Source organism: Rhinoderma darwinii, chromosome 1, assembly GCF_050947455.1.
Source record: "Rhinoderma darwinii isolate aRhiDar2 chromosome 1, aRhiDar2.hap1, whole genome shotgun sequence".
In the NCBI taxonomy this organism is placed as follows: Eukaryota; Metazoa; Chordata; class Amphibia; order Anura; family Rhinodermatidae; genus Rhinoderma; species Rhinoderma darwinii.
Window position 1 is genome coordinate 324,217,664 of NC_134687.1, and position 12,717 is coordinate 324,230,380.

A 12,717-nucleotide genomic window follows, 5' to 3' on the forward strand; every position below is an offset into this window, starting at 1 on the left:
CACACAGTACACAAAGTAGGCACATTATGCACAAAGTACGCACATTATGCACATTATGCACAAAGTACGCACAGTACACAAAGTACCACATTATGCACAAAGTACGCACATTATGCACAAAGTACACAAAGTAGGCACATTATGCACAAAGTACGCACAGTACACAAAGTACCACATTATGCACAAAGTACGCACATTATGCACAAAGTACACAAAGTACGCACATTATGCACAAAGTACGCACATTATGCACAAAGTACACACAGTACACAAAGTACGCACATTATGCACAAAGTACGCACATTATGCACAAAGTACGCACATTATGCACATTATGCAAAAAGTACGCACAGTACACAAAGTACCACATTATGCACAAAGTACGCACATTATGCACAAAGTAGGCACATTATGCACAAAGTACGCACAGTATGCACAAAGTACGCACAGTATGCACAAAGTACGCACATTATGCACAAAGTACACAAAGTAGGCACATTATGCACAAAGTACGCACAGTACACAAAGTACCACATTATGCACAAAGTACGCACATTATGCACAAAGTACACAAAGTAGGCACATTATGCACAAAGTACGCACAGTACACAAAGTACCACATTATGCACAAAGTACGCACATTATGCACAAAGTACACAAAGTAGGCACATTATGCACAAAGTACGCACAGTACACAAAGTACCACATTATGCACAAAGTACGCACATTATGCACAAAGTAAGGACATTATGCACAAAGTACGCACAAAGTACGCACATTATGCACAAAGTACGCACATTATGCACAAAGTACGCACATTATGCACAAAGTACGCACATTATGCACAAAGTACGCACATTATGCACAAAGTACGCACATTATGCACAAAGTACGCACATTATGCACAAAGTACGCACATTATGCACAAAGTACGCACATTATGCACAAAGTACGCACATTATGCACAAAGTACGCACATTATGCACAAAGTACGCACATTATGCACAAAGTACGCACATTATGCACAAAGTACGCACATTATGCACAAAGTACGCACATTATGCACAAAGTACGCACATTATGCACAAAGTACGCACATTATGCACAAAGTACGCACATTATGCACAAAGTACGCACAAAGTACGCACATTATGCACAAAGTACGCACAGTACACACATAATGCACAAAGTACGCACAGTACAAAGTACGCACATTATGCACAAAGTACACACATTATGCACAAAGTACACAAAGTAGGCACATTATACACAAAGTATGCATAGTACACAAAGTACACACGAGTAGGCACATTATACACAAAGTAGGCACATTATACACGAGTAGGCACATTATACACAAAGTACACCTTGTAAACACATGAATATGGACATTAAACATACATGAATATGGACATTAAACATACATGAATATGGACATTAAACATACATTAATATGGACATTAAACACACATGAATATGGACATTAAACATACATGAATATGGACATTAAACACACATGCACTTACCTTTTATGTCTTCACTGCAGCTCTTCTCCTGCTCACAGCACAGAGCCCGCCGACAGTCTCCCCTCCCCCATGTCCCGACATCTAGCAGCAGAGGAGAGATGTTTAGAGCAGGGAAGGGGGGCTGGAGGGGGAGCTTCTAAAGCAGCACAGACCACGGCTGCTAAGTAGAAGCAAAGCTCCCCTCGCCTGACAGGTGCGGTCCTGGCACCGGGGCTCCCTCCGGTGCTAGCGACGCCACTGGGCATGAGGGGGTTCGGGCGGTCATAGGAGCCTTGGGCCCCCTGGCAGCCTTGGGCCCCGGGCGACCGCCCGAAACGCCCTAATGATAATCCGCCACTGCCCCCTGTATATGATCGCACACAGCCCCCCCTGGATATGATGGCGCACAGACCCCCTGGATGTGATGGCGCACAGACCCCCTGGATGTGATGGCGCACAGACCCCCTGGATGTGATGGCGCACAGACCCCCTGGATGTGATGGCGCACAGACCCCCTGGATGTGATGGCGCACAGACCCCCTGGATGTGATGGCGCACAGACCCCCTGGATGTGATGGCGCACAGACCCCCTGGATGTGATGGCGCACAGACCCCCTGGATGTGATGGCGCACAGACCCCCTGGATGTGATGGCGCACAGACCCCCTGGATGTGATGCCGCACAGACCCCCTGGATGTGATGCCGCACAGACCCCCTGGATGTGATGCCGCACAGACCCCCTGGATGTGATGGCGCACAGACCCCCTGGATGTGATGGCGCACAGACCCCCTGGATGTGATGCCGCACTGCCCCCCCCCGTAGATGATGGCGCACTGCCCCCCCTGGATATGATGGCGCACTGCCCCCCCTGGATATGATGGCGCACAGCCCCCCTGGATATGATGGCGCACAGCCCCCCTGGATATGATGGCGCACAGCCCCCCTGGATATGATGGCGCACAGCCCCCCTGTAGATGATGGCGCACAGCCCCCCTTGTAGATGATGGCGCACTGCCCCCCTGGATATGATGGCGCACAGCCCCCCTGGATATGATGGCGCACAGCCCCCCTGGATATGATGGCGCACAGCCCCCCTGGATATGATGGCGCACAGACCCCCTGTAGATGGCATACAGCCCCCCTGTGGATGAGGGCGCACGGCCCCCCTGCGGATGAGGGCGCACGGCCCCCCTGCGGATGAGGCCGCACGGCCCCCCTGCGGATGAGGCCGCACGGCCCCCCTGCGGATGAGGCCGCACGGCCCCCCTGCGGATGATGCCGCACGGCCCCCCTGTAGATGGCATACAGCCCCCCTGGATATGATGCCGCACGGCCCCCCTGTAGATGATGCCTCACGGCCCCCCTGTAGATGATGCCGCACGGCCCCCCTGTAGATGATGCCGCACGGCCCCCCTGTAGATGATGCCGCACGGCCCCCCTGTAGATGATGCCGCACGGCCCCCCTGTAGATGATGCCGCACGGCCCCCCTGTAGATGATGCCGCACGGCCCCCCTGTAGATGATGCCGCACGGCCCCCCTGTAGATGATGCCGCACGGCCCCCCTGTAGATGGCATACAGCCCCCCTGGATATGATGCCGCACAGACCCCCTGTAGATGATTGCGCACAGCCCCCCCTGTGGATGATGCCGCACAGCCCCCCCTGTGGATGATGCCGCACAGCCCCCCCTGTGGATGATGCCGCACAGCCCCCCCTGTGGATGATGCCGCACAGCCCCCCCTGTGGATGATGCCGCACAGCCCCCCCTGTGGATGATGCCGCACAGCCCCCCTGTGGATGATGCCGCACAGCCCCCCCTGTGGATGATGCCGCACAGCCCCCCCTGTGGATGATGCCGCACAGCCCCCCCTGTGGATGATGCCGCACAGCCCCCCCTGTGGATGATGCCGCACAGCCCCCCCTGTGGATGATGCCGCACAGCCCCCCCTGTGGATGATGCCGCACAGCCCCCCCTGTGGATGATGCCGCACAGCCCCCCCTGTGGATGATGCCGCACAGCCCCCCCTGTGGATGATGCCGCACAGCCCCCCCTGTGGATGATGCCGCACAGCCCCCCCTGTGGATGATGCCGCACAGCCCCCCCTGTGGATGATGCCGCACAGCCCCCCCTGTGGATGATGCCGCACAGCCCCCCCTGTGGATGATGCCGCACAGCCCCCCCTGTGGATGATGCCGCACAGCCCCCCCTGTGGATGATGCCGCACAGCCCCCCCTGTGGATGATGCCGCACAGCCCCCCCTGTGGATGATGCCGCACAGCCCCCCCTGTGGATGATGCCGCACAGCCCCCCCTGTGGATGATGCCGCACAGCCCCCCTGTGGATGAGGGCGCACAGCCCCCCTGTGGATGAGGGCGCACAGCCCCCCTTGTAGATGATGCCGCACAGCCCCCCTGGATATGATGGCGCACAGCCCCCCTGTAGATGATGCCGCACTGCCCCCCCTGTAGATGGCATCCAGTCCCCCTGTAGATGATGCCGCACAGCCCCCCTGTAGATGATGCCGCACAGCCCCCCTGTAGATGATGCCGCACAGCCCCCCTGTAGATGATGCCGCACAGCCCCCCTGTAGATGATGCCGCACAGCCCCCCTGTAGATGATGCCGCACAGCCCCCCTGGATATGATGGCGCACTGCCCCCCCCCTGTAGATGGCATCCAGCCCCCCTGGAGATGATGCCGCACAGACCCCCTGGAGATGATGCCGCACAGACCCCCTGGAGATGATGCCGCACAGACCCCCTGGAGATGATGCCGCACAGACCCCCTGGAGATGATGCCGCACAGACCCCCTGGAGATGATGCCGCACAGACCCCCTGGAGATGATGCCGCACAGACCCCCTGGAGATGATGCCGCACATCCCCCCTGTGGATGATGCCGCACAGCCCCCCTGTGGATGATGCCGCACAGACCCCCTGTGGATGATGCCGCACAGACCCCCTGTAGATGATGCCGCACAGCCCCCCTGGATATGATGGCGCACTGCCCCCCCCCTGTAGATGGCATCCAGCCCCCCTGGAGATGATTGCACACAGCCCCCCTGTGGATGATGCCGCACAGCCCCCCTGTGGATGATGCCGCACAGCCCCCCTGTGGATGATGCCGCACAGCCCCCCTGTGGATGAGGGCGCACAGCCCCCCTGTGGATGAGGGCGCACAGCCCCCCTGTGGATGAGGGCGCACAGCCCCCCTGTGGATGATGGCGCACAGCCCCCCTGTGGATGATGCCGCACAGCCCCCCTGTGGATGATGCCGCACAGCCCCCTGTGGATGATGCAGCGCCGTCTCTCGTCTTATTCACGTGTGGTCTCTCGTCTGCACGGGATCTGCCAAGGCGGCGCGATGACGTCATCATGTCACCTTCGCAGAACCCGTGAAGACGAAAGACCACACCTGTAGAAGACAGCGCTGCTTCGGTGAGTATGCCACCGATAGCCAACAAGGGAACTAGTAGTTCCCTTGCCAATCCCTATGTCACAGATCCGTTTTTGTCGGTTGTTCTATGTATTGACAGTTGTTAAAAACTGATCCATTGACTTCTATGGGGGCCGTCTGGCCGTGAAAATGGCAAAAAATAGGACATGTCCTATTTTTTGACGGCCATTATTCGCGGGCCGTTAAAAAAAAAACGGCCGTGTGGATACACCCATATTACATGATTGTTCTGAAAACTGACGTTTTTCATTGTCGTGTGAATAAGGCTCTGTTTACATCTGCCTTGGGGGTCCCGTTCTGACGTTCCGTCTGAGCTTTCCGTCAGAACGGGACCCTGAACAGACACAAACTGACACGAATGGAAACCAGAGGTTTCCGTTTCCATCACCATTGATTTCAATGGTGACGGATCCGGTGCCCATGGTTTCCGTTGCTAGTCGACTACGCTATTGCTTCCGGCAAAACGACGGTTGCGGTGCACAACAGAGACAAACGGAAACCATGGGCACCGGATCCGTCACCATTGAAATCAATCTGGTTTCCGTTTGTGTCTGTTCAGGGTCCCGTTCTGTCGGAAAGATCAGACGGAACGTCAGAACGGGATCCCAACGCAGTTGTGAACAGAGCCTTAGGCCTTAGGCTCTATTTACACGACAGGGTCCGAGGGTTTTGGTCAGTTTTTCTCGGCCGTTTTGCATCCGTTCTGTTTCCGTTCCGGGCCGTGTTTCCGTTTTTAACGGCCGATTTTGACCCGTTATGCATCCGTTTTTTCCCTGTCGGTTTTAAAAACGGAAACATTTCATTTCTACATTTTTTGCCACACACTGCCCTCTGTAGATAATGCCACACACTGCCCTCTGTAGATACTAATTAATAACATAAAAATTTGTTAGAAAGTTGTACCAAACACATTTACACCAAATACACATTTTTATAAAACAAAATAAAAAAGGTTTTCAAAGGTGTACTTGGCCTTTAAGATGTTGTCATACTTAAATAAAGTTTGACTTTATTTAGTTGTTATTATTATTTTGCAGTGAGCCAGGGGAAGTCCTTCTTTATTACTGCTATTGTGATATATGTGATCCGCAGTGGATCTGTGACTGGCAAAGAACTTTGTGTGATCTGCTGCATCTCACAGGAAAAGTAAGTGGTTTCCGTATTGCCGCACTATCAATGATATGGTGTACAAAACGGTAGGGTTAAATGTACTGCTATTTACCATCTGCTTGGAATGAAAGTCATCTAGTAGCATGAGCTGAGTGTACAAGACCAGATTTCATTCAGTTTGCTCATTTACTCCTATACACTATCTGCAAATAGATTATATTTGAAAAAGTTCTTAGAGCACATTACAGTAGTTTTTTTTTGTTTTTTTAGGCCAGGACTAGACAGTACCTTAAAAGTTACACACCTAAAAAAAAGTAAAAAATGTGTTACTTATTGACAACAAAACTGGGTCATGCAAGTGTTGCTGTCAATTGCAACCTTTGCATGATACATCAATATGCCATTATTGTCACATGATGCCATTCACATAGTTAGGGAAAAAGATCCTTTGACAGGTAGGCTTAGCCCGAATTACTCTGTAGCCTGGGCCTTAGGGCTCATGCGCTTGACAAAACAGTGTGCACATAGCCTGTACTGTTCTTGCGGCTCCATACTATGGAGCTGCAACTGTGTGCCACCACTGTATGGTGCCTCCACAAGGACCATATTGCATAGGTATTCTTCCCTAGAAATAATGCTTCTAGTGTAGAATATCTACATACATACGACATCTGATGAAACATGGTATGATTTTTTTCTCTGTTGTTTTTTTTAATGTCTATATGACATTGCATATGGGGGTTCAGTATGGCCCATAGACTGGATGCTGTATTAGGGCACGTGGTGGAATTGTCACAGATTTTAGGTGTGAAAACTCTGCTGTAACCTACAGTGCAATACATGTGGATGAGCTTTTGAAACTCCCATCTGCACAAGCGAAAAAAATCAATGCGAAATTAAAGCATGCTGCGTGTTTTTAAATACACAACAAGCTCATTCCCTTGCGAAAATGATGCGGATTTTACCCTTTGCAATTTATAGGATAAAATTTGTAGCAAAATTTGCATGTAACAGCAAATTCGCTGCAGATATGCGGCAAAATATATAGCTGAAAAAGTCTGCTACATGTGGACATACCCTAACGGTTCTGCCCATGTGCATGAATCAGTTGGAAGTGGCTCTTCTAGCTTTTGGGGATGAAAGGTGTCTTAGGGGTGTATACTGCCACATTAAATGAAGATCCTGTCTCTAGTATTTTGTATTTATTTAGTGATTGTTTCATTTTTTTTCTGTTTAGATTCGCATAGCTTCGGAAGGAATTAATGGAACAGTGGGAGGAAGCAAAGTTTCCACCAAGCTTTATATGTACACAATGCTCTCACACCCTTTGTTTAAGCAAATGTGCTTGGAAGATTTTAAGGTAAGATTTAAGGCGCTTTTACACGGGCCAATGTTAGAGCAAACGAGTGTTCCTATGAACGAATGTTCCCGATCATTGCCCTGTTTAAGTGAAGCAACGATCAGCCGATGAACGATCAAACGCTCATTCATCGGCTGATCGCACCTTTAATGCAGCACAGAAATCCCAGAAAAAAAATCAGCTGATCAAAAAAATTACACGGTAAAACGTAACCTTTAATATATTAGGATAAAAAATGGACAATGTTTATCCTTCCAAATAATGATACAAAAAATAAGGGTGAGGGGAGAGGGTTTATTGAGTTGAGAGAACAAGAAAAACAACTGGCCCTGGTATACCCTATTGGGTCACCCTACCTAGTCAGAGTAACGCCCCTACTCAAGGGACAACTCCAGCCTGTACCCTAGATACCATATTAACGGCCTAGCCGATTCTTTATAGTGGATATCCAGTACAGTGGGACATAGAGTGGCAAAAGCAAAAAAGTGCAAAAACTTCAAACTGTGCACAACAATGGGTAGGCACAAATGAAGAAAAAGCAAAAATGATACCCAGAAAAAAGATATACTCATACAAAAATATACCACAACCACCAGGCGGAGGTTGTGAATGATGAAAAAGAAATCAGTATGTCTAGAGAGGTGGCAATGATTGATTTAAAAAGATAGACATAATAAATTGTGTTCGAACGTGTTTGCTGTGGAAATTGTCAGGTTCATCAGGGAACAAAACTAGTAGTCAAAAAGAAATAGTCAAGAAACAAGATCAATACTTGTAAGAAATAATGCAACAGAGCTGGCTTTAATAAGTCCTACTGGTTCAAGATTATCAGCAATGTACAACCGCAAATAAAACCATGTATCATGTGGGTTGAGGTGCTCACAACCCAGGTTACCGTATGTAGTAGAGAGAACGAGAAGATAACCCCATCAATTCACAGGGAAGCTCTCCAGGCTAGTTCAGTCCTGGAATCCCTCATGGCAGACCGTGATGATCGTGCACGTGGTAGACTACTATTTAATGCAGCAGAAAATATTATCGTTGTTGACAGCACATCTCCCTGTGTAAACGGCGATATGCTGCTGACATGATCGAAATATATGGGGACGAGCGATTGTAGTAACGATCGCACGCTCTGATACTGAACCAATCATAGCTCCTTGTAAACGGAGCAAACAAGCGCCAATCAAAAAGCTGTCTCCTTGATCGGTGCTAGTTTTTACGGCCCATATTGGTCTGTGTAAAAGGACCCTAAGGATGCTTATATGTAGTAGAAATCTATCTATATGTATTGCGTGGTGACAAAGCACAGGAACTGTAGCACAGGCTAATTACTTACGTGCACAATGTCCACTTTTGAACACCATTCCATTTTATGTCCAAAATTCTGTGCCACATCTGGGGGGGCTTACTGCATACAAATTGCTTATAACGTTCAATGGGGGTGGTGTGCAGTAAGCTCTTTCTATTTGTGGAATACAATGTGGGCTGATGTTAAGAACCACTTCAAGGAACTCCTTTCATTTTCCTGGAACCATTGACGTCCAAAGTTATTGCTGTTAAAATATAGGGTTTTTGAGCTTATAGGTTTATCCCCTTAGGGACGCGGCTTAGTTTGAGCCTCAAAGGGGTATTCCGGTTTAAGCAAAGTAAAGTTATTCTGTATTTAAAAAAAAAAAGACATACAAATTTTCATTACATTTTCTGTCAATTCAATAGGAACCTAATGTGTTAATCACATGATCAGGATAGATTTTTATCCTCTGAAAATTAACATGTAAGGTGCCTATTGAATGACAGCTAGCTGATATCTTAAAAACCGTGCTGAATTGATACATTTCTGAATGACCACTTTATTCGAGACATCTGCTTTTTCAAGATTGTAGCTTCCCTGTATAGAAATTAGACACGTGACCCCAGAGTGATCAAGTAAGCAATTTTTCTGTGGATTGGGTTCGGTGTGAATCCACATTAAAGAGCACCTTTCACCTGCCCATACATGTGCAGCATGTAATAGGCAGGGCTTCACAAACCCTGTCTCACGTAAAATAATTTTTCTAACTTCCTCTGATATTTACATATCGGTGCCGTTATATTTGGCGCCCGATATGTAAATAAGCCCCTGAACTGTCAATGGGGCGTTTCTATCTAACTAAATGGCAAGGGGGCGTGATGTCTTCGCTCTGACACTGTCCAATCAGGTACGGACAGTGTCACGGCGACTTGTGCTTTGTTCCCTCCCACGAGTACACACACAGACTGGTGATTCTTTAGAGAGGGCTCTCAGTCTGTGTGTGTTCACAAGGCTGTGTCCTTAAAGGGTTAAGGATAACGGAGCTTTCTGAGAGCTTATTTTTTGCAGGACAAATTGTAGTTTTCATTGGTACCATTTTGGGGTACATCATATTTTCATTGACGGGGAGGTTTCTCAACATGTGGATCTCCTCGTCGCACATAGACATAGAATATCATTTACAAAACACAACAAACATCACAGGGATTTTTGGTATAATATACAAAGAATAGAAACAGGAGAAAAGAGCAGCGTTGATTTACATAGATTTACATGTAGCCAATTATAGGGCTAAAGGATAAGGCAGTATAAGGTATAAGGGCAACCGACAAAATACCTATCTGGCTGCAGAGTCATCTAGAGAGAGGGAGGGAAGGTTCAGTCTGAGGGTATGGCAAATTCGCTCCAAGGTTTTCACATTCTTTCTAATTTGACTATCGACAGGGTCTTAAAGGCCGTGACTTCTCCATATGATAAGAGAATTAAATTTGGTTAACTAACTCCGCTTTAGTCAAAGGGTCGGCCTGTTTCCATTGGCGAGCGGCCATAATAATGTGTGATGCAACAATGCACCCAGAGGGGGGAAGGAGGTCCACACCTAGAAAGCATAAAGCCAATCCAGGTGAAACCGTTATCTTAGATTTAAAATTTTGTGAGATAAGCTGAAAAGCAATCAACCATAGGGAAGTGACCATTGGACATTCCCACCACATATGCATATAAGTACCCTTTGCTAGATATCCCCTCCAACATGACTCCGAAGCCAAGCTCGACATTTTAGCGACATGTACAGGTGTAAGGTACCAACGGAAAGCAATTCCACGAGACATTTCCTAATGTATCAAACTTTTAGAAGATTTCTCACCCAAGCCAATGCTTTAAACCAATCTTGGAAGGAGATATCTAGCCCTAAATCCATATCCCATGTGTACATGTATGAAAGTTTGGCTGTAGGGGTATAGGTAGATAATAGGCCGTAAAATAAAAAGATGCCTTTAACCTTAGGGAGCTTATTAGCAAATAAGAGTACAGCCTGACGTGGTAGAAGCGGGGTGACTCTATCCACTGACGAAAGTGCGTGTCTGATACATAGATATTTATAGAAATCTGTTCTAGGAATACCATAACAAGAAGTTAAAGAGACTCTGTCACCACATTATAAGTGTCCTATCTCCTACATAAGGAGATCGGCGCTGTAATGTAGGTGACCGTAATGCTTTTTATTTTTAAAAAAACGATCTTTTTTCACAACGTTAGGAGCGATTTTGGTTTATGCTAATGAGCTTTCTTAATGCCCAAGTGGGCGTACTTTTACTTTCGACCAAGTGGGCGTTGTACAGAGGAGTGCATGACGCTGACCAATCGGCATCATGCACTCCTCTCCATTCATATACACTGCACTAGCGATATAGATATATCACTATGTGCAGCCACATACACAAGCCCTAACATTACTACAGCGTCCTGATAATGAATACACATGAAATCCAGCCTGGATGTCATGTGTACTCAGAATCCTGACACTTCTGAATCCTTTCTGTGAGATTCCGGCAAGTGAAACGAAATCTCGTTGAGCTCCGTAATCTCGCGAGATTTAGTTTCACTTGCCGGAATCTCACAAAAAAAGAGTCAGAAGTGTCAGGATTCTGAGTACACATGACGTCCAGGCTGGAGGTCATGTGTATTCATTATCAGGACACTAGTAATGTTAGGGCTTGTGTATGTGGCTGCACATAGTGATATATCTATATCGCTAGTGCAGTGTAAATGAATGGAGAGGAGTGCATGATGCCGATTGGTCAGCGTCATGCACTCCTCTGTACAACGCCCACTTGGTCGAAAGTAAAAATACGCCCACTTGGGCATTAAGAAAGCTCATTAGCATAAACCAAAATCGCTCCTAACGTTGTGAAAATAGATTGTTTTTTTAAATAAAAAGCACTGCTGTCACCTACATTACAGCGCCGATCTCCTTATGTAGGAGACAGGACACTTATAATGTGGTGACAGAGCCTCTTTAAATCCTCAAACAAACGAAAGGTAGATTCTTTATAGAGAGACTAATTAGTCGTTATACCTGCAGACTCCCAGACATCAATGTTAACATTTTCCAACATACAGTTACATGGGATGTGCGCTACCTCAAAAGCTGAGACCGCACCATACGTGGCGGGTGCCAGCTGCTTAAAACAGCTGACATTGCCTGCAAAGGCCAGGATCTGAGACAACTCAGATCCCAGGCCGTTTAACCTCTGATACCGTGGTCATGAGCGTCAAAATCGCTGGGTGCCGATCGGTTGCTGTGGCTAGATGGAGCTCTATTGAAGGCCTCCAGGTCTGCCATCTGTGCCCTACTATTAACCTCTTGGAGACACGGCCAATTTTAGTTTTTTAATTTTAGTTTTTTCCTCCCCGCCTTCCAAAAGCCATAACCTCTTTGTTTTTTAGTCGACATAGCTGTATGAGGGGTTGTTTTTTGCGGGACAAGTTGTAGTTTGTCATGGCACCATTTATTGTACCGTATAATGTACTGGGAAGCTGAAAAAAAATTATTTGTGTATTTATTTGGGGGGTTGTTTTCACGATGTCCATCAGGTGGTAAAAACTACATATTCACCTTACTCTATGGGTTGATACGATTACGGCGATACCAAATTTATATGTTTTGTTTTACGTCTTACCACTTTTAAAAAAAAAACTATTTGCTGAAAAAAAAAGTGTTTGTGTCACCATGTTCTCAGAGCCATAACCTTTTTATTTTTCTGTCAATTTGGCAATGTGAGGGCTTAGTTTTTGCAGGGTGAGCTGTAGTTTTCACCGATACAATTTAGGGGTATATGCGATTTTGTGATCAATTTTTATAAAAATTTTTTTGGAGAGCTATGGTGACCAAAAAAACGCAATTTGCTTGTTTTATAATATTTTTTTTTACGGCGTTCACCAAACGGGTTAAACAATGCTATATTGTGATAGTTCTGACTTTTATGGACGCG

The 12,717-nt window shown here is 47.3% G+C and overlaps 1 protein-coding gene across 1 annotated transcript in view; it reads left to right on the forward strand.

Moving 5' to 3' along the window:
- TSTD2 (thiosulfate sulfurtransferase like domain containing 2) overlaps positions 1-12,717 on the forward strand; it is a 48,160-nt gene that overhangs the window by 13,680 nt on the left and 21,763 nt on the right. The window contains exons 4-5 of the mRNA XM_075825631.1: positions 5,999-6,107; positions 7,309-7,431. Coding sequence (XP_075681746.1) covers positions 5,999-6,107; positions 7,309-7,431 — 232 coding nt within the window. The remainder of the gene's footprint in view (positions 1-5,998; positions 6,108-7,308; positions 7,432-12,717) is intronic.